This window comes from Lepidothrix coronata, unplaced genomic scaffold (assembly GCF_001604755.1).
Source record: "Lepidothrix coronata isolate B3197 unplaced genomic scaffold, Lepidothrix_coronata-1.0 Scaffold22, whole genome shotgun sequence".
Classification (NCBI taxonomy): Eukaryota; Metazoa; Chordata; class Aves; order Passeriformes; family Pipridae; genus Lepidothrix; species Lepidothrix coronata.
Window position 1 is genome coordinate 4,890,503 of NW_016690202.1, and position 20,699 is coordinate 4,911,201.

Sequence of the window (20,699 nt, forward strand, 5' to 3'; positions counted from 1 at the left end):
ACCTGGACTTTAGGAAAGCCTTTAACACCATTTCCCATAGCATTCTCTTGGAGAAACTGGCTGCTCTGCACTGTTCACTGGGTAAAAGCTGGTGAATGGTCTGGAGCACACATCTGAAGAGCAGCTGAGGGGGCTGGGGTTGTTAAATCTGGAGAAAAGAAGGATGAGGGGGGGACCTTCTCACTCTCTACAACTACCTGAAAGGAGGCTGTAGGTGGGGAGGGGTGGTTTCTTCTCCCAGGTACCAAGTGACAGGATGAGAGGAAAAGGCCTCAAGTTGTGCTAGGGGAGGTTTAGATTGGATATTAGGGAAAATTTTTTCACCGAAAGGGTTGTCAAGCTTTGGAACAGGCCTCCCAGGGAATTGGTGGAATCACCATCCCTGGAGGGATTTAAAAAACATGTAGACATGGTGCTTGGGGAGAGACATGTTCTAGTGGTGAACTTTGCAGTGCTGGATTAACAGTTGATGATCTCAAAAGTCTTCTCCAACCTAAACATTTCTACAATTCTATGATTATAAGAAAAAAAATATTTCACCAGATTTGAAGGCTTGAATGGTTTACTTGCTCCCACAAGAAGACTTCTGACCATAAGCTTTGCAGCAGTCATGCTCAGAGAACAGTAGGGATCATTACTTGTCTAAGGACACACAAAATACCAACTTGTTGAATTTCCTTCTGTGGGAAGCTAAACTATACAGACACCTAACGATGATATGGGGTGCTTTTCAATGATGATATGGGGTGCATTTTTCAGTTGCATCCTCTCTCTGGTTAGATGTTAACTGGTGAGGGACCCAATTGTAGCATGCAAAGTCTATTTTATGAAGGTTTTTAATGTTATGTAGTGATTGGGTCGGATTAATCATCCATAACTGTATATCCAGGCATTGACCAGTAGATCTCCTTACAGTATGAACACATCAGCTGCAGTCTGACATTTTGAACAAATTTATTGAATACCTCCCAGCTACCGTGAAGACATACATTTGACACTGTGACTTAAAATGCATCCTGGCCCATCCCAGCTCAGGAAGTCTTCTGGGTTGCAGGTTCCTGGAAGCTGAGAGGAGAAATGTTGCTGTATGTTTGCTTTCTTCTTATGCCCTTCCAGAGCCATCTGCTAGGGAGGAGAAGATGGGTAGGCCAGATCAGTTTCAGGTCCAGCCTGAATTGCTAGCAGGTTTTAAATCATTCTGTGGAAACTGGCTGCCAGATTCTGGAAGGCTGTAAAGAAAAACAAACAACAAACCCACAGCAATGCCACTCCTCTCTCACAAATTAAAACTGAGAAGAACCCCATATCCAATCTTCATCAAAATGCAGCAGCTGTTTCGAAACATATACCTGACAGTGGTGGGTAAGGCCAAGCTCTGTGCCCCTCTGGACTGGATCATTGTAGTCAGGCAGCTTAGCTAATTCTTTCCAAGCAGAGCCACTGCATTGCTGAGGAAAGCATGTGTTTTAAAAAGCTGTGTTTCATCCATCGCCTTTCACAGATCCATTGTGCCTTTTGTTTTCAAAAGGGGTGTCAACTTGCTCTTTAGATAAGAATTTATCAGCTGGATGGTTGCCATACACCAAACTTTATATTCACCCTGCTTCAGACCAAGTCAGGTTTTTTGGTCACTGGGGAGCTGTGCTCTGACCTCAGTTTTGTTTCTACTGCAAACAGTAGCTGAATGAGTTTATTTGATACTGTAATGGTCTCAAAGGCCAAGAAAATAAATATGCATGTGCTCTATGCCTTTAGGTTTTACTGGTGCCAACCAAGACATGTGCCTCCATATTTGAATTGCTGGACAAGGGATGAAGTGCTGATACCCCTTATGGGTTATTACATGCACTCGTGGCAGGTCTTTTTCAGCCTGCTGAGCTAACAGAGCTTTGAGGATAGTCCACTCGAGGTGCAGGACTTGATGCAGTGCTCATTCAAATGTCGAGCCCTTGAAACCACAGAGTAATGATAAACACATGGAGCATGTGGAGACAGCTGCTGAAATCTGTTCCTCTCTAAACTGGATATCATGCTGTCCTTTTTTAAAAAAAAATGAAATCATATAATGTTTAGAGAATTTTTTTATTTCTTTTGAGCAGAATCCTAACTCTTGAGAAGAATGTTCTGGTATACCTTTGTCTCCTCATATTCTATTCCAGATGTCATGTTTGTTTTCACAACAGAAAACTAGATGGGTCTTTTCATATTCTACCCTGCCTGGTGTAATGAACCTGCTGATGGAGCTAGAGATGCCCACCAGTAACACCCAGTGCTGCTGTACTTTGCTTGTCCCCACCTGGCTGGTTGAAAGATGGGGCTTGAAGGCCAGTGAGCACAAAGTGGTGGCTGCAGGCTCCACACAGTGTTTCAAGGGCTGAATTTTTCCTTTTTTCCTGAACTGAAAGCATGGGTTGGGTTTCAGCTGCCCTAGAGTTTTTCTGTCTTCTAGGGGAAACTTCAAAACATGGTTAGAAGCCGTTCCCAAAAAATTTTTTACGGAGAGCTGCTTTTTTTAGTGGATGGTGTGATTAGAGCAGAGACCAAACCAAATTCACTTAAAATTCAGTACCTTTGTGGTCCGTACATGCAATAAGTTGGCTACATCAACAGACCTTCTTCGGATTTTTTTGGAAGCTCATGTTTTATGCCGTACACATCAATGACTTGTAATTCAAGGAAATAAATTTAAAATTATCTAGAGGGCAGGACCTATTTTATAGTCCACAAGCTGATGCCTGGAAGTATTATATATTATTTTGCTTCGTATTAAATACCACTGAAGCCATTACACATATTCAGGAAACACTTTTATTGGAAGTCTGTGCCATTTTTGCTGAAGGCACTATGGAGGACTTGGAGTTCTCTCCTGTTATTTCAGCAGAAGATCCTGCTTCTGCTTGAAGCACAGGTCTTCTAATCTGCAGTGATCTTGGAAATTGTTTTGACAATTCACGTCTCTTTTTTTGTTTCTTTTTTAACTGTTCTTGGGAATCTGCATGGAAGGCATCATAATAAACTTCTTTTCTTTCAGTCCTGTGAAGTCTTAGGACCTTTATCCTTGTTAAATTAGTCTGTCCCCTTGTCTGTTTACTTTTAGAGTCCTTGTTTGGCTTCCTACAGCAACTTTTACTGTATGCAGAAGTGAAGATAGATGGAACTGAGGGCTTTGGGGATCTTTTTAAGATGCTGAGAAGTGACTATTCTTGCATCTGAAATCCCAATTATCCTTTCTTCTAACACCTATACTTGGTGTTATGTGGAAACAAGAAAATTGAATATGAAAAAATCAGATATGTTTGTCCATTGTTTTGAAAGTGCTTGTACTAGCACCAAGTATATCTTGTGCATTTTGGCTCTTTCAGGCAAAAAAGAAAACATATACTGAAAGTATTTTATTTTTATCCCTCAAATTATAAACTGCATTTGAGAACCATAAATAAAACAGACAGAATTGCAAGCAGTGGTAGCTACAACAGAGGTAATTGTTCTCCCCAAATTATATCAATGAACCTTTCTGTGCTCTCAGTCCACATGTGGGAGTGAGAAATAAGAGGTGGGGGTGAAGGGCTTGGGGAGGAAGGGAGAACGGGTGGAAGAGAAGTGACCTGAACTTATAATTGCCTTTTGGGAATTAAATCTGTCTTCTTCAGAGAGAAAAAACCAACCAAACTAACTCTTTTTAGTGTGTAATTTGGTATGTTTCCTTTTACCCTGCTGCCCATTTCATGTATTTTAACCCTTGGGGAGCCAGAGGCATTGCACAGCATCTGAAGTGCTGTGAAGGAAATCACTGGCGCTGCGCTGGGCTGGCTGCCAGGCTGGGACTGTCTCAGGAAATTCCAAATGAGTATAAATAAATGCGCTGTAGCAACCACTGGGCTCCCTGCCTGCTGATGTGTCAGGAATACTCACTCCCTTTAAGGCAAAGGAAAGTGTGCTTCAGACTTAATTTCCTGAAAAACTAAACGTGGCAACGTCGAGGGGTTCGCTTCTCGGTGGATCGGTGAGTGAGACCCTCGAACAGGGTTGGGGGAGTGGCTGGCTCTGCTAGTGCTGCAGGATGGGGAGCACCCTGGGACAGCACAGCTGAAACCATCCAGCCCTTGATGTTCTTACAGGATATTGAGTTGAGATGGGTAGAGATTTTTTTCCGTATTTAAACAGTGCCAGTTTAGCTGGGTTGTCCCACGAGTGCTACCATCTGAAGGGAATTTGCAGTTGGGGTTTCACACACCTCTGGTAGCCTCTTTGTTTTTGTCATTACATACAGAGGAGTTTGTTTCCTTCAACAAGCACAGGTTTTCTAGTGGAAGATTGGTGTTGTGAAAACTCCAGTGAAGGGAACAGAATGCTGCACCTCTTTGCTACAACGCAATGGTTCAAAAGCAGAAAGGTAGCTGTTATCCTCAGAGTTACTAATTTTGAATATTTTTCCACAGACTTTCAATTATAAGCTACTGGTTTTAGCTATTTAGAATGTACATAAAGAAAAAATTCTAATAATGATGTTTTCCATATTTTCTCTGATTGCTGATTGCTTTTTAAACTTTTTTGAGAAAATCAGTTTGTTCGTCCAAACTATTTTAAATGCAGAAAAAAAGCTTTCAGGTTTTTTTGGCAAATGCAAATAGCTTATGCTTTTGAAGTTTGGAAAGCAGCACATGTCTTATCTCATAGAAGGAATCAGTACTAGATTAATATAAAAAAGAGTAGGAGGGAACAATTCCTGGTATTTGAAATATCATGCTGATTATGCAGCATAAACCATATTCCTTATGGAGGCAAGCATGTGACAAAATAATGTCTTTTCAGGACTTATACATACAAATATTTGTTGAACCATTCTTGAAGAAGAAAATTCTCCCATTTTTTCCATTCTGTGCACAGCTGTAAGACCAAACTGAAACTGTAAATCAGTTTTAATATTCCACGGCAGGTTTATATCCCAAGAGTCCAGGTTCTTTCCTGATGGTTACTCCTGTTACAATAGCCCTACGTACCTGTTCTCCACTTCTCACCTCTTCACAGATTTACAGGCACATAAGAGTAATGACATTATAAATCTAAATATTTTGGGTTTGTGATTCAGTTGTTCTTGGCTAGAAAGCAAATACAACCTTCTTTGCTTGTGCTTCAGCATGTAACACTGATGCACCTTTGTGTCAAAAGACATTTTCAGGCAAACACCCAGCCTGCATCCATGACTCCTTTGTCCCCCACAGGGAGATATCTGGATGAGTAAGGACAGAAGAGAAAAAATTGGGGATTTGCTCCTCTTTTGCTTTGCCAGACTTCTATCTGAGTTTTGTGAAGCCCATGTGCATGCAAGCCCTGGACTTTGTAACTGTTTTTTCCTAAGTCACTTGTATTGTGACAATGAAGTGGTGTAAAACAACAAGGGATAATGTACTGTTGGAAGAGCGAGGCAGGTATGCCACATTTTCAAGGGCTGGCAAGGGAGGGAGGGGAGCTTTGGGGTTTCTCCTGTGGCACAGAGGATAGCAAGGTTGTTCTTTACTAACACTGGGAGTCAGCCTTGTGTTCATCAGCACCACTGGCTGACACGGTTAGCCCAGATCTGTTGGGATGTATTTACAGAAATGGTGGTCTGAAGCTCAGATCTAATGAGATGCCTTTTTAGAAAGGAGGGCCATGGTGGTCTGAAACTGAACTGCTCTCCTACTGTATTCTGTAGATCACTTTGCATCTCTTTCTCCCAGGCTGCAAGGAACTTGAGATTGGTATCTACTGTTTGCCATAACTTACATTATTTTGCCAGGCCTGAGTTAGTCTGATTTAGAAAGTGTCTTTAAATTGAATGCACTTCCTTTGTCACAAATGTGAAAAAGCATGCACACAGTAGTAAGTGAATGAAATAAATACAGGGAATGACAAAGGACACTTCTCAAGCAGATAAATACTGCAAGATGAAAAAAAGTGCACATGGAATCAGGTGCTTGGAAAGAATAAATTCATACTGGTTTGAACTTGCCGTGTTGGCATCTAGTTTCTCAGCATTAGTAAAGAGGATGGAGATGGAAGTAAAGGATGACTGTTGACACCTCACTGCTCCTCCCAGTGATAAGTGAGAGAGCAGGAGGATGACTTTACTATGAGAAAATGTACATCTTTCAGGGAAGAGCATTTTCTGTGTCTCAGCCTGTCACCATTTCAGTGGTTTGCTTTCAGTGTAAGGTAAGCTCTTTCTTCCTCTGGTACATTTCTTGATATGGGACGTTACTTAAAGTGGCATTGTCGGAGAATGATTTGGGAAGTGCAACAGTGAAATGCAACTGAAGCTGCTTCTGACTTGCTTGATGGTAGACCTGCTGGTCATGCTCAAAGCCACAGGACACTTACAGGCTGATTTGTGACAACAATTTGCCCAAATTGCCACTATTTTTAGAGTCGTTTCTACCAGAGGTGTCAGTGCTGTTGGTAACAGCAGCAGCCCCACCATGGTTCCTGCTCTGCTCTTCCTTGTTGCCTGTGGGGCACTTAACACAGTACGCTAATGACTATATCCCTTCCCACCCATGCCTTGCTTCCTGCCACCCATAGTTTGATTTCCCTTGCTACCTGTGAGTCAGAAACTGGGATGGAGGCAAAACAGACTAGCCTCTTAGTTTTCAGTTTCTGTGGTTAACAACCTTGAGCTGGTGCGCACACAAGACATCCCAGCACAGAACTGCCAGATCTAGAGCTGTTCCCAGAATGTGAGAGCAGTTGAAAAGGAGATTTATTATTGGCCCCAAATAAGGGAGTAGTCAAGAATATAAAGCAGATTTTGTGAACTTTGATAAGGGGGCATATTGCAGTCAAGACAATTGTGCTTTTTATTTTCCCCCAGAAACATATTTCTCATAAAAAAAATTAATTCTTTATTCAAGGTTAATTAATTTGCACAATTTTCTTATAGTATGTATTTTCTAGTTTAAATGAACTTCTGTTTGAGCTGTACCTTTTCAGTTCAGACATCCTAGAAATAAAAGTTTTAGACATCAAAAAGAGGGTTAAGAGGTGTATTTTTTTGAAAGGTAGTTTTTGCTTTCAGCTCACAGAAATAATTTTTAGTTGTGGTTATATGACATTCAGATATAAATTCTGTAGGTAATTCTTTTTGTACCATGTGAAAGAAAACATTTAATGGTGTGACAAAAAAAGGCAATGTGACCTTGAAAGACCCTCTCCTAACATCAAAAAGGCTATTCATTACATATATGCTCCTTTGAGCAGCTGGCTGGTGAGCATTCTGAGCATTTTCTATGTGATACCAGAATGTTCTGGTTGTCACAGCATGTAAAGGGTGAAGAATAAGAAAAGCCAGAGTCTCCTCTGCAAGGTTAAGAAATAGTTCTGTGGTTGAGAAATTGACCCCTGAGGAGGAGGTGAGAGTGGGACATCCAGATTAGTGCATCCATCTGATCAGTAGTACCAAGGTGAAAGCTGGGCTCGTTGTTTTTGCTGTAATGCTAAACTCAGGGAACCACAGGCCAGCCAGTCTCACTTTCAAGCCCAGCAAGATCATGGAGCACATACTCCTGGAAATTATGTACATGGAAAATGAGGAGGCGATTGCTGACAGTCATTCAATATGGCTTCACTAAGGGCAAACCAATTTGCCTGACAAATCTGGGGGCCTTCTACTTTGGGGTTACAGTGGATGGTGGGATGAGGGAAGACTGACTGACATCGCCTACCTGGACTTGTGCAAAGTATTTGACACTGTCCCGCAGAAACCCTGGTCTCTAAACTGAAGAGACATGGATTTGATGGATAGAATTGACTGGAAGGTTGGAGTCAAAGAGTTGCGGTCAACAGCTCAATGTCTAAGTGAAGATCAGTGACAACTGGCATTCCTTGGGGGTCAGTATTGGGACTGGTGCTTTTTAATGTCTTTATTAATGACATGGTCAGTGGGACCATCCTTAGCGAGTTGCTGATGACACCAAGCTGTGTGGGCAGGAGGGCAGGAATGCCATCCAGAGGGACCTGGACAGGCTGGAGAGATGGGCCTGTGCGAACCTCATGAAGTTCAGCAAGACCAAATATAAGGTCCTGGGTCGGGGCAATCCCAAGCACAAATACAGGCTGGGCAGAGAATGGATTGAGGGAAGCTTGGGGGAGAAGGACGTGGGGATGTTGTTTGGCAAGAAGCTCAAAATGACCCAGCAATGTGTGTTTGCAGCCCAGAAAGCCAACCACATCCTGGGCTGCATTGATAGAAGTGTGATCAGCAGGTCAAGCGAGGTGATTGTTCCCCTTTTCTCCACTCTTGTGAGACCCCACCCTGGAGTCCTGTGTCCAGGTCTGGAACCCCCAGCATAAGAAGGATGTGGACCTGCTGGAGTGAGCAGAGGATCCTGAAGATGATCAGAGGACTGGAGTATCTCTCATGTTAAGACAGGCTGAGAGAGTTGGCTTGTTGAGCCTGGCCTGGAAAAGTGAAGGCTTCAGGGGGACCTTCTAACAGCCTTCCAGTACCTAGAGGGGGCCTGTAAGACAGCTTGAGAAACACTTTTTACAAGGGCATGTAGTGATGCTTTTAATGTCATTTGCATTGTGGCTGTGATTGTTTTGAGCTTTTCTCCTCATGCTGTAATCATCCTACTTCTAGAAAGAGCATGGTATTAAGACACCATATTTATTCTTTAAATTCCTCCTTTTACCAGTGTTTCGTGGTAAATGTGCCATCTTAGCCCAGTGCCCTAGTGTTTGCATTTCACAGAGCAAGCAAAACACAGCAGCCACATGAACCATCTCTCTTCAACTTTGATGCTACTTATGTTCATTTACTTAAGGTACTGTCCTTAATTCACATCTCTGAGGCTTACTGCTGCACATATCTGAGCTGGAGCATCTACATCATGAAATAAACCCCTATTTATTATACAATGATGTAACTTCAGCCCTTCTCTGTTGTTATTATCAGGGAAGTTTCTGTTCCCCATTTTGTGATTACAACTCCCACCCTAAGCACTATTTAGATGTTAGATTTAAAAGTCAGCTCCCCAGTTGGGGTATTGACACATAAATTTTTGAAAGTAATCTAAAAACAATATATAAATTTTTTCCCAGTTTTCTGCTACTCATTTTTCTTTTCAGCTACTCATTTTTTAAATTTAGAGAGAACATTTTACACTGGAGATTTATTTCTTCAGTAAAATGTGCAGTAAATGGAATTCCTCTGTAATAGGAGAATTCTCTGCACCTGTAACTGCAGGTTTGGTAGCAGGGTCTGTCATCCCTCTCTGGCTGGGGAGTTCTGATTTGGATTGTAGTACCTCATACACCACAGCCAGTGCATCAGGAATCAAATCCCATCTGCTCCAGGCATAGCTGTAGCTGGCAATAGCAAAACAGATTATCTTTCTTACCAGGTGGTATTTATTGGTTGTTTTTCCATAGCAGAACAAGAGAGGGAGGTGTTACTAGCCACATCCAGAGTATAGTGTAGTGTTCTGGGCAGTTGTGCCATTGCTTGTACAAGCAGAGCAAGGTCTTCCAGGCATCACAGCCTGGTGCTGCAGGAGGCCAGCACCCAGCATCAGGGTATGATCATGGGCAGCTTGGTGGCTTGCCTGCTGTGCTACAGTGGCTTTCCTCCTTTTGGACGATGAGCACACACTGCAGGCAGTGTGTGCTCCACACCTGTGGTGTGCTTCACAGTGCTACTCTGTGCTTTAACTGCAAGGGGAAAAACAAAACACTCAATGCTCCTACTATGTCTGGCAAAGTACAGAAATTGCTTGCCATTTCTGTAAGTTTTCCTCTCTCTGTTCTTGGAATAAAATAAAACCAAATCTGTTAGGTTGATTCTTTGGGTTTTGGACTTTATTAACCCCTCAACCCCCTTGGAAAACAATGGAGAGCTAGGCTGAATTGTTGGGGAGCTAGAAGCATCTTCTATATATTGTTATAGAGACCAGAAAGCTGGTCAGTTGAATGTGGAAGTCTAAAGTCTACTTTCCAAGAGGTTTTGCTGTTGTTGTTTTGTTTAACTTACATTCAAACATCCCAAAACTTGAAAAGGAGAATGAAAGAAAAGTGGTCAATTGTTCTATTCTGCTTTTTCTTTTTAAAAAAGTGCTTGGCCTCATGAGTTTTGGATGTTTCAAAAGGTGAGGCTGATGCTCATTTATATATCCAGAAGAACAGAAAAAGAAAAGAACAAAAGTAGTATTGGAGATGGGAAGAGGAGAAACCCCATCAATTTATTCTCTAGTAAGGAATCAAAAAGTCAGAAGTGTGGTTTTTTTTAATCTCTTCTTTTCCTGCCCCAGATAACCTTTCAAACTGAAGTTAAGCATATAAAAATACTGATCTGACTCCATTTATGCAAACTATTGCCTTTGTATTTTTCCTTTGCAGCATTCCTTATGAATTGTCTTAGACCATAACTCTGGAAGGAGACTCTGTTATTCATAACAGTATTTCAATGGAAAAGACTTCTTTAATAACAGTCAGATCCAAGATAAAAATGCCTTAGAGCAGATACCACAATCAGATGGGGAGAGAAGGCTTTAGATGTGATGTCTCTATTTTTCAAGGCACTCTTGGACTTTTAGCTTTGGAAATATATCTTCATTTGCTTCTCTTTGCTCTTTTTGGACCTTCCAAGGCAGCTCTACAATAAAGTTTTTCTAGCCTCCAGAACCAAAACTCAATGTGCGGCCACATTTTCCCTTCTTTCATCTTCCTCAAAAGTCTTGAAGCATGTCAACTAAATATTCTATTTTTTTTCCAGTTCTCCTGGTCTGAAAGCAGACATGATTAGTGTGGACTCAGGTAGGGCTGACTCAATATTTTAATGTACTGATGTTCTTGTGTAGTGCATTGGATAGGATATAATTTAATAGAAGTTGGTAAGACTGGAATGTTTGGACAGAGCCAGTCCCAGCAGTGCAGAAGGTGAGAATTGAAGAGAGCATTTTTTAAATGCTGCTTGTGTCCTGCCCATGGTTATCCTGTAGCAGGGAGAAGGAAATGAAGTCTTTGCATACTTCTGGAGAAACACATTAATAATGACAGTACCACAATGAAGTCTCTGTGCTTCACAGAGTGTTTTACTTCACACATACTGGCTTAAAAACATGATGTATTTGTGTCCATTGCATTTGAACTTGATGACCTTAAACGTCTTTTCCAACTCAAATTATTCCATGAAAGCTAGAGTGTCTGCAGCATTTTCACAGACAAAAGTGTATGTGTTTGTGCATCTGCACATGTGATTAATATTTGCCTGATCTACTACAGAGGCTAGGGAATAGTTTTTAATTTTAGCTGTGTCCATGATCAGCTGGCCAAGGACGAGACAAGGCGCAAAACAAGAGTGTTTGTACTGCCTGGTATTTTCTGCAATATTTCTCTGTGTGTTGGGATAGAAATCTTTTGCTTACTTGAGGTCTCTGGGCATAAAGGGAAATGGACACAGCTACCTCTGAAGTTAGTCTGGGGTACCTGCTGGTGTAGCACTTGGTACTCACCCATCAAATCTAGGGAGTAAGCGCATCCATGGTTCATCCAGAACCTAAGGGCTGAGAAGGAGAGCTGCACTCTTACCAGGTGCTTATTTATTTCATTTTTATTAGATTTTTTCTTTTTGGAACCAGCAAAACTATTTTTATTGCTTCAAAACAGCCATCCATTTTGCTTTGTTTCACATTTAACAGGCACACCCATTTTGGCCCTTTCTCTGAGACAGCAAAATGCACAAAGGCTTGGCACAGCTCCTGCACGCTACCATCAGTGTTGTGTTGGTGGTAGTGGATTGCATGCCTGATCCTTGTTTGTCTTCATGTATCAAGAAACAACTCAAGAGATCAGCTCATAATACTGGGATTGTGATGGTGGAATGCTCACTGTGTTGTTTTAAGGAGAAGCAGTAGGCAGTCAGCTCCATGCACCTTCTTGTGCTTGTGCTACAGCAGATACTGTGTCCTGGCAGTGCTGCCAGCTTAAGCTAAGAACCAAAGAGATTTCATTGTCAAGACATTGAACTGCCTGCATGTGTTGTGGAGAGGTTTAGTGAGGGTTTCAAGGTCACTGTAGTTATTTTTTTATTATTTATTTTTTATACATTTCTGTTAAGCAATCTTAATACCATTCCCTGAAGAAAAAAAATACATCTGAGATCCAGTTTGGCTCTCATGACTGAAGATGAGATTTGCATGTCTTTTTAGAGATTTCATGAATATTTTTCCAAAGATGCATTAATTCTTAAGCTCTGTGACTTTCAAAGAGTCTGTTCTTCCCTCCCTCATTCAACACTTATGCATTGTGCCTGAGGACAGTTTAGAGAAGCTGCCTGACTTCAATGGTGTAGTGATGGGAGAATTGGAGATGTTGCTGGATAGGAAGACAAGACCAAGATAAACAAAGGAAAGGAATGAGGGAAATGGGACAACAGGTAGAACTGATGTAGCTTGAATTTACATGGGCTAGGTGAAGTGACTAAAACCAAGTCTGGGATGAGGGGTGAGAGATAACCAGATTTTGGTGTGGATTGGTAGAGCAAGCAAATGGATGTAAGTAGAGAAAATGGTCAAGAAATCCAAAGCATGGGAAGAAGGCAGAAAGAGCCCAGATGAGGGACAGTGAGAAAGTGGGGACAAACCCAGGGTGCAGGAGGGACCAACCTAGGGTATGGAGCTGTGGAGTGCGGAAAGAAGAGTTGCTTGGCTTTGGGGAATGGAGCCAGGATGAGAGTCTGGAAACAGTGCACTGAATGTGGGGCGGAAGAGGAGTACTTCAGAGAAGTTCTCTCCTTGTCAGTGGGAGTCCTGGAGACTTTTTCTCTGCCTGACAATGAGACAGTTCTGCTGGAAGGAGCCGAGCAGTGTGTCCTTATGTGTTTGAAGTGTCTCTGTATGCATGTATTTTTGCTTCCAGTCTGGTATTTAGATGGCTATTTTGGGTGTATCTGTAAGTAAACACCACAGCATACTGAGACTCCAGTCTTTCAGCCGAATCATGTGGTCTGGGGGGGGTTGTTTGTGTCTGTCGAACGTCTGTCTTCACTGCAGAACCGAGGTACTAAGGTGCTCCGGTCGGCGCCACCATTGTGGCTGTCACACGTGCATGTCTGTGTCTGTGCCTCCATCCTATTCTTTTCCCGAACCGATGAAGGTAGGTTCTTCCTGAGCAGAGTCCTCCTCCCATCGGCTTCTCGGGATGTCGTGTGGTAGCCCGAAGTATGACGGATCGCCATGAAAGCAGTTGTACTGTCTGTAGGCAAAGCTTTTCTTAAGTATGCCAGGGAAACTGGAAAAACAGGAGTTCCCGCCCCCCCCCCCCCCCCGTAAACCTTTTTAGTACAACATTAAGTCACTTCCTGTAGTTGCAGTAAGTCGAGAGTTTCTTTTTTTTTTCCTATTTTTTTATTTTGTTTTCTCTTCCCCCCCCCCTCCGCCTTCCCCGAGGCTTATATTCCTTTAAGAAGACACGGCTTCCAAGCCTCGCCTTTCAAAAACGAAACGCAGAGCTGAGTCCGCGTCCACCACGGTACCATCGCGGTGCTCCCCGCGGAGGGCGGAGGGCGGCACGGGGGCGGGAGCGCGGGGGCGGACGGCGCTTCCTTATGGGGAGAAGCAGGAGCGAGCTGGAGGGAGGCAGGTCTCCGCCGTGTGACACATGAATCTGGGACAGCCATACGTGGCTGGAAAATTTGCAGTGTGGGGGCAGAGGCATGTGGCTAAGTCAGGTAACCGGAAAGCTGGCTTTTATTATTTCTCCAGCGAATAACTTGCAACAGTTGTTTTTGGCTTTTTATTTCTTTTTTTTTTTTTCGTATTTTTCTCCTGCCAAGTGGGCCTGGAGGAACAGGTTGTATAGCAGCGCTGCATATAAATAAATATGCAGCCTGAGAAAACCCAGTGGATCTCTTGAAGTTTTATTTAGATTGCTTCACAGACAGGTGAGTCGTGCATCTGGAGGGCAGGTGGGTGCTCCTCTTGTGGGAGGCTACAGCCTTCCTCAGCAGTGGGATTTGGGACCCTGCTGAAAGGGGGTCCCACCACCTGTTGTGGTGATGGGGGCTTCATGCAGTTTAAAATGAAAGAGGCAGAGGTGCTGGTGGAAGTAATACGAGCTGAGGTGAGAGCAAACTGGTGTTTCTGCTCTTGCGGTAGCACTTCCCACAGCCATAAAACAGCTGCAGAGCTGTGTAAAGTCTACTGGCATCAGTTGCATAAGGAGCAGGGTCAGAGTTCCCTTCGCCTGCTCTAATGCACCCTCTAGAGAACTTTGTCTCTGGATGATTCGTGTACATTGTGATCCTATGGTCTTTACTTAATAACATAGTGTGTGTGACAGCTGGGTTTGAGACGGGAAGGGTGGAAGGATTTGGGCAAGGACAGCTTTGAGCTACTGGCTGTGCTCCTTCATTAACAGGCGCTATCTATGTGTATGCGTGTGTACACATTTATGTGGGTATGCGCTTCTCAGCATTTGAAAACCTACTGATTAACGTCTAAAAAGTTAATCAGGATTTAGTGTTGAGGGTCAGTCAGCGGAAAGTTGGTCTGCTCGATGAGCTGCAGCAGCAATTTCTGCCTCTGGCGTGCTGTGAGGACCCATCTTTATATGCTTGTGTGTTAGCATGTAGTTTACTGAATGCTGATTTTGTTTCTTCTTTTCCAGAAAAAGAGGAAGTTATTATAAATGGAGAAGATGAAAAAGAACGGAAAGACCCGTATTTTGTGGAAACACCTTACGGCTACCAGCTAGACTTAGATTTTCTGAAGTATGTGGATGATATACAAAAGGGGAATACCATTAAGAAACTAAATATCCGAAAGAGGAGGAAAGCTGTACCAGCTTCTGTGGGCACCAAGAACTCTAGTGGCCAGTGCAGTGGCTGGACCTCTGCAGAGTCTCTCTCTTCATCGAACAGTGATGAGAACAAGCAGTCTTCTTTGGCAGCGAGGAGTCAAGTAACCTTGTCCATCCCTGCAAGACCCTTGGTTTCCTTTGAAGTATCTCCTACCTACTTAACTGTCCCTGAGAATAAACAGCTTCCTCCTCCCTCCCCCCAGCCTCCTCGGCACAACCTCCTTGTAACCAAAACTCTCATGGAAACACGGAGGCGACTGGAGCAGGAGAGGATGATGCAGGTCACGCCTGGAGATGTCCGCAGGCCACGGCTTTCCAGCTTTGGAGGCATGGGCTCCACAAGCTCCCTCCCCTCTTTTGTGGGATCCAGTGGGTACAGTCACATGTCTCAGCAGCTGCAGAATGGTTATCAGGGTAATGGTGACTACAGTGCCTGTTTCAGCTCCTCCTTGGGCAGTTCTATTCGTCACAGCCCCATGAGCTCAGGAATATCCACGCCAGTCACTAATGTGAGCCCGGTACATCTGCAGCACATCAGGGAGCAAATGGCAGTTGCCCTCAAGCGTCTCAAGGAGCTTGAGGAGCAAGTCAAGACTATTCCTGTGCTACAGGTCAAAATTTCAGTGTTGCAGGAGGAGAAGAGGCACATGATGGCTGAACTCAAAAACCACAGGAAAGCCACTCAAAATGACACATATGGTTTCAGGAAACGGTCCTACAGTGCTGGAAATGCAGAGCAGTGGGAACACATGTCTCAGGTGAGAAGAGGTGGAGAACTGTATATAGATTGTGAGGAAGATATGGAGAGTGTGGAGCAGAGCTCTCAGAGGATAGAGGAGTTCAGGCAGCTGACTGCTGAGATGCAAGCCCTGGAGAAAAAAATCCAGGATAGCAACTATGAAAGTCCAGCAAACCTTCAGGTGAACCGAGAAAGTCTGACAAAAGAAGCCCGATCTGTTGCTGTGGGTGCTGATGAGAACATGAATGATGTGGTTATATACAACAGATCTGCAAGGCAACACAAGGAAGTTTCTGTGGGGACAGAGAAAGAAATGAGGGAGTGTGGGGTTGGGGTGACAGAGGCCATGCTCGGATTGTCTACAGAGGTTGAGAAAGAGATAGAACTTCAGCAGCAGACCATTGAAGCCCTTAAGGAGAAGATTTATAGACTAGAGGTTCAGTTAAAGGAAACCACCCATGACAGGGAAATGACCAAATTAAAACAGGAGTTGCAAGCAGCTGGTTCTAGAAAAAAGGTGGATAAAGCCATGATGGCTCAGCCCCATGTCATCAGTAGGATGGTGGAGGCTGTCATACAAACGAGAGACCAAATGGTAGGAGATCATGTGGATGTTGCTGATTCGTCAGTGGGAGACCACCTGCAGATGAGCAGCATTGGCTCCTCCTGCATACCTGCCATGCGGAGCGCGGCTGTGGGCCCTGAGCTGCTGATGAGCCAGTGGCTGGTGAGGGAGAGGGCAGAGGTGCAAGATCAGGGTACAGGAAGGTCTGTGGAGCTGCATGATAAGGCAGTGGGCACAGAGACAAGCATCTGTGAGACAGGCGTCAACACAGAGGAGGCAGCAGAGGTGCCAAGCCCCTGCCAGAGGGCACAGGCGGTTGGAGCAGTGAGATCTGTGGGCTGCGGGGACTGCTTGGTGGATGTGGTGGTTTGCGTGCCCAAGGAGTGCGTGTCCCGTGAAATGTCCACAGAAGCTGTGCCCAGGGCAGAGGCGATGGTGATGGCCGTGCCTTCCATGGTTAGCCAGCAAACCAGCACTGCTTTGGAGATGGTGAGCCAGTGCACCAGCACGGAGGCGGCCTGCCTGGCTGACTGTGGGACTAACACCGCTCTGAGCAGCTGTGATAAACAGACTAGCACGGACAGTGTGGAGATGCGGAGTGTGGCAGTGGGGGATGGCCGGGTGAAGGATATACATGCATCTGCTAAAATGCGTTCAGTTGGAGTGGGCACTGTGCTTTCCAGCCACCCTGGCTTTGACAAGCCCTCTGCAATAAAAACCAAAGACTGTGGCGTTGGACAGATAAGTGTTCATGAGAACTATCTGGTTGGTCTGAAAATGAGGAGCATTGCCTGCGGACCCCCTCCATTGCCAGTTGTGCCAACTAGCACCAGGAGCATCGGTGTTGGTGTAGAGTCTGTGTACGAGCCGGTCAGTGGTCAGTTGGAAAGCCCTCTGCCTCCGCCTGAGCTGAGGACAGGCTTGGACCACTACATTGAACGTGTGCAGAAGCTGCTGCAGGAACAGCAGATGCTGCTTGCTGAAAATTACAGTGAATTGGCAGAAGCCTTTGGGGAGCCCCACTCCCAGATTGGATCTCTCAATTCACAGCTCATCAGCACCCTCACCTCCATCAACTCTGTCATGAAATACACCAGCACAGAGGAGCTGCGGAGCCTGGACCTTCAGAAGCAGTGCATGGAGAGAAGCGCCACGTCAGGTAAGCCCAGCATCTGGGCACACCTTTGGTCTGCTCCTTCCTGGAGCTGCAGGTCAGTTGCTTCCTAGGCTGTCTTAGTCTGAAAGCCACTGTGTAATCCTCCCCAAGGAAGCACAGAGCCTAACATTGTTGCTGAATGTGGCCATTGGGTATCTGTCTAGCCCCATTGCTGGTAGCTGAAGAACCAGCGGCTTTATCTTTCCCAGTCCAGCAGACTCTGAAGGTCTTAATGATGGTGCCATGGCTCTGAGTATGCAAGAGTGGTGCCTAAAACTATGAAGGGTTTAATCACCCTGCAAGGTGTTGACTTCATTTTATAACTTTAAGAGTATTTGAGGTTAATGCTTGTGGGTTTGGAATTTTAAACTTGGCATGCAATTTTTAAAAACTTTAGTGTCAAATTTGACAGAGTTGAAAGTCATATACAGTGTCTCTATCAAAATTACTTGCTTCCACAGACATTTCCGTAGTGTTTCTTTCATTTGCTCCTTGTGCTGCTCAGAGCAAGCTATGGGGTGCTTTCCCCATTCCAGCCAGCAGGGCTGATTGCTTTATAATAGGTAACTCCAGAGCACTTCACAGAAACCACATCTTGCATCTTCTCTGTTCCAGTAACTGTTTGTCGTAATCCCTAATTACAGCCTCATGTTTGAAGGGCATAATTACTGCTGAAGGTTTTGGTGATACTGAAGAAAGGCGAGAATTGAGATTTAAATACTCCTTACTTTTTATTTATTAATTTTAAAATATAGACAATTAGTTTGAGGGATTCTTTATTCCCTGGGGTAAAGTTGATTACTTCTTAAATTATTATTATTATTAGTGTGTCTGATAGTCTAGTTTAAATATTAGCCAATTTTTTCTAGTATCTTATTGGTGAAGCCAATCACATTACTATTAAATTTATAAACAGTGGCTTGCTGGAAACCACTATGTAATACTTAGCAGTGACTGTTAGATACTACCTTCTTGGTCCTGCCATACAGTGACTGAAACAAGAGGTTAAGGGAATGGGAAAAACTAGTGCAAATTCATTTGTATTGTGGATGCTGAATTGGGAAAAAAACCCTGAGTAAATACCATTTAATGTCAGCATAATATTATTGGCTAATCCACAGCTATATAAAGCTCTTGCAGCTTATTTACTGTCTTAAAAATTACCTATTTTTGTTGAAATGCAGGTTGGTAAATCTGATTCTTTTCAGTACATGTACTAAATAGAACCATCCATTAAATGAGCTGAAGTAAAAGGTTTGGCTTCCCATAGTAAAGCAATAAGCAACACTAGTGTAGTGGTAAAGAAAATGTATTATATTCTGTCTGCACACATGCAGTATGACACCGTATATGTAATATTATTATCTTTCTGGTATGCACTTTGTATTTTGGTCTTCTTACAAGTAGTGATATAATAGTAAGGGTATCTAGCAGACACCAAAAGTGTCTGTAAAACCATGAACCAGAATTATCACTAGCTGTAACTCCATAATTCCATTCCCAACTTTTACTGCACAGTATCAGATGTGTAGTCTAGGGACTTGAAAGTATTTAGACACAGGTGGAGCAATGGATCATATTTTACTAAAAATGTTTGTAGTTGGATTCAGATTTCGCATTCTTGATAAAATTATTCCGGAATAATTTTATTTTAACTTGTAATGCCATTATCTTTAGCTGTGGATGCTGAGTGTAAAATTTCTTTATTTTTAGTCCCTGGTGAGAACTATATGCCTGCATTGCATACATAAATCAAGCACTAGGCTCTAACAGTTTAGACCCATGGAGAATTGGAGTGGAAAAGAGGTCTTAAGCCTGAAATGTTACCCCATCTCTTTCTATTAATCTTGAAAATATTGTCTTTACTACATTTATCTGCTGGTCCTGCTGCCTGTTCCTGTGGTTTTACAGATCATGTGTTACATATTTCTGTAGCAGGATTTTTGCTGAATGAAGCACTAACTTAAATGATCTGTAAACACTGGAACTAATAAAGCCTTTTTTTTTCCCCATGCATCAGTATCTCGTGATAGGTTGTGAGCTCTTAATAAGTCTTTCCTCACATTTAGGTCTCTTGGATGTAGCTTTTCAGGTGTCTCATGGGAACTAAGCCAATGCCCTTTCTCCAGGCCTGGCATCTCAGGCTGATTTCCGTAAAGCTTCTATAAACAAAAAATCTTTCAGAGCGCTGAGTCTCTATTCTGGTTTGGCTAAAATAAGCAATCAAGTTTAAGTTATTGAGAGAAGTGTGATCTCACAAGCTTCATTTTCTTAGAAAAACAGGCTCAAAATAGAGGCAGAAGTGTCTAGTTTCCAATTAGCATCAGTAGCATTAATGTTTTATTCAAAGATCATCCTTAGGAAGCATCTCTTAGATGCCAGTTCCTTTTAGGGCAAAAATACTTGAGCTGGCTTTGAGGCATGTGATTTCGGTACTAGTTTGCTGTGTTAATGGCTTAGTGGTCTGTTCCACTTCTGAGGTGGACCATCAATCAAATTCTCAGCTTTACAGTTTTTTCTTTCTGTTAGTGCTGGGGAGAGGGTGTGCTGCAGGGGCCTCTGCCATCTCACACCCTCTGACACAGCTTGTGGCAGGTGATGGAGATGTAGGCAGGAGAGCTGGAGCCTGCTGAGCAGGACATGGGTTGGCAGTTTTTGTTTCTAGACACCTGTGACCTCTGAGATGATCTCTGAAACAAGTCCATTAGCAATTAGTATTTTGCTTGTTGCAAAATAATCACTTTCACTTCTGTAATTAGGCAACTTGTATTTACATATGCACTGTCTTTCAGAAGCCCTAGTGACCTCAGGGAAATCAAACCCACTGGCCAGACAAGATGATTTCCACTCTGCAAAGTCATGTTAGAATGCATTGGCAGCCTGTGTGTCCAGCTGGATGTGGGCCACAAACCTAGGTGCTAACTGATCCCTATTCTTAGACCAGACAGCATATAGGATGACTAAGAGAGGCGAGTGCATTCAGCTTTTCTGTTTGTTGCATGGATTTTTAAAGAAGTTTCAGAATGTTGCATTTGAATGTGCATGTGATGTGTTTTGCAAAATACCAGCCAGAGGCCTACTGTCACTTGTAGGGCTGTTAATTACATGAACTTTTCACAAGTCTTGTAGATAAATGTCTTTCACTGTCAAGGAGTTTTCAAGGATGGTATTTAAAAACAACTTATCTACCATTGCCCTGAAAAATTATTTGAGCATATTTGACCTGAAAATGCATAGTTATTTTGCCTCAGTGCTCTCTGGATATCAGTTTTATGGTTGCTGACTGAGCACCTCAGTGGAAACATTACACTAGTTAATCATCATGAGGAAGGAGGCAACTTCTTGAGTTAATATTTGAGGGAGTGAAAGGAAGTGGGAAACAAATGGTATCAGAAAGCCTCAAGGGT

At 43.3% G+C, this 20,699-nt stretch overlaps 1 protein-coding gene across 7 annotated transcripts in view; it reads left to right on the forward strand.

Annotated features, from left to right (window-relative positions):
* Positions 1–20,699, forward strand: part of KANK1 (KN motif and ankyrin repeat domains 1) — a 122,611-nt gene that overhangs the window by 81,392 nt on the left and 20,520 nt on the right. For 4 of the 7 annotated variants that reach the window (XR_001873739.1, XM_017808248.1, XM_017808249.1 and 1 more), the window contains exons 1-2: positions 13,577–13,702; positions 14,641–17,295. Coding sequence is in view for 6 of the 7 variants with exons in the window: in XM_017808248.1 (XP_017663737.1) it covers positions 13,633–13,702; positions 14,641–17,295 (2,725 nt within the window). In the remaining variant the exon portion in view is untranslated. Of the gene's footprint in view, positions 1–13,576; positions 13,703–14,640; positions 17,296–20,699 lie in introns of those variants that run through there. The other 3 variants (XM_017808251.1, XM_017808250.1, XM_017808253.1) reach the window with 1 other exon arrangement.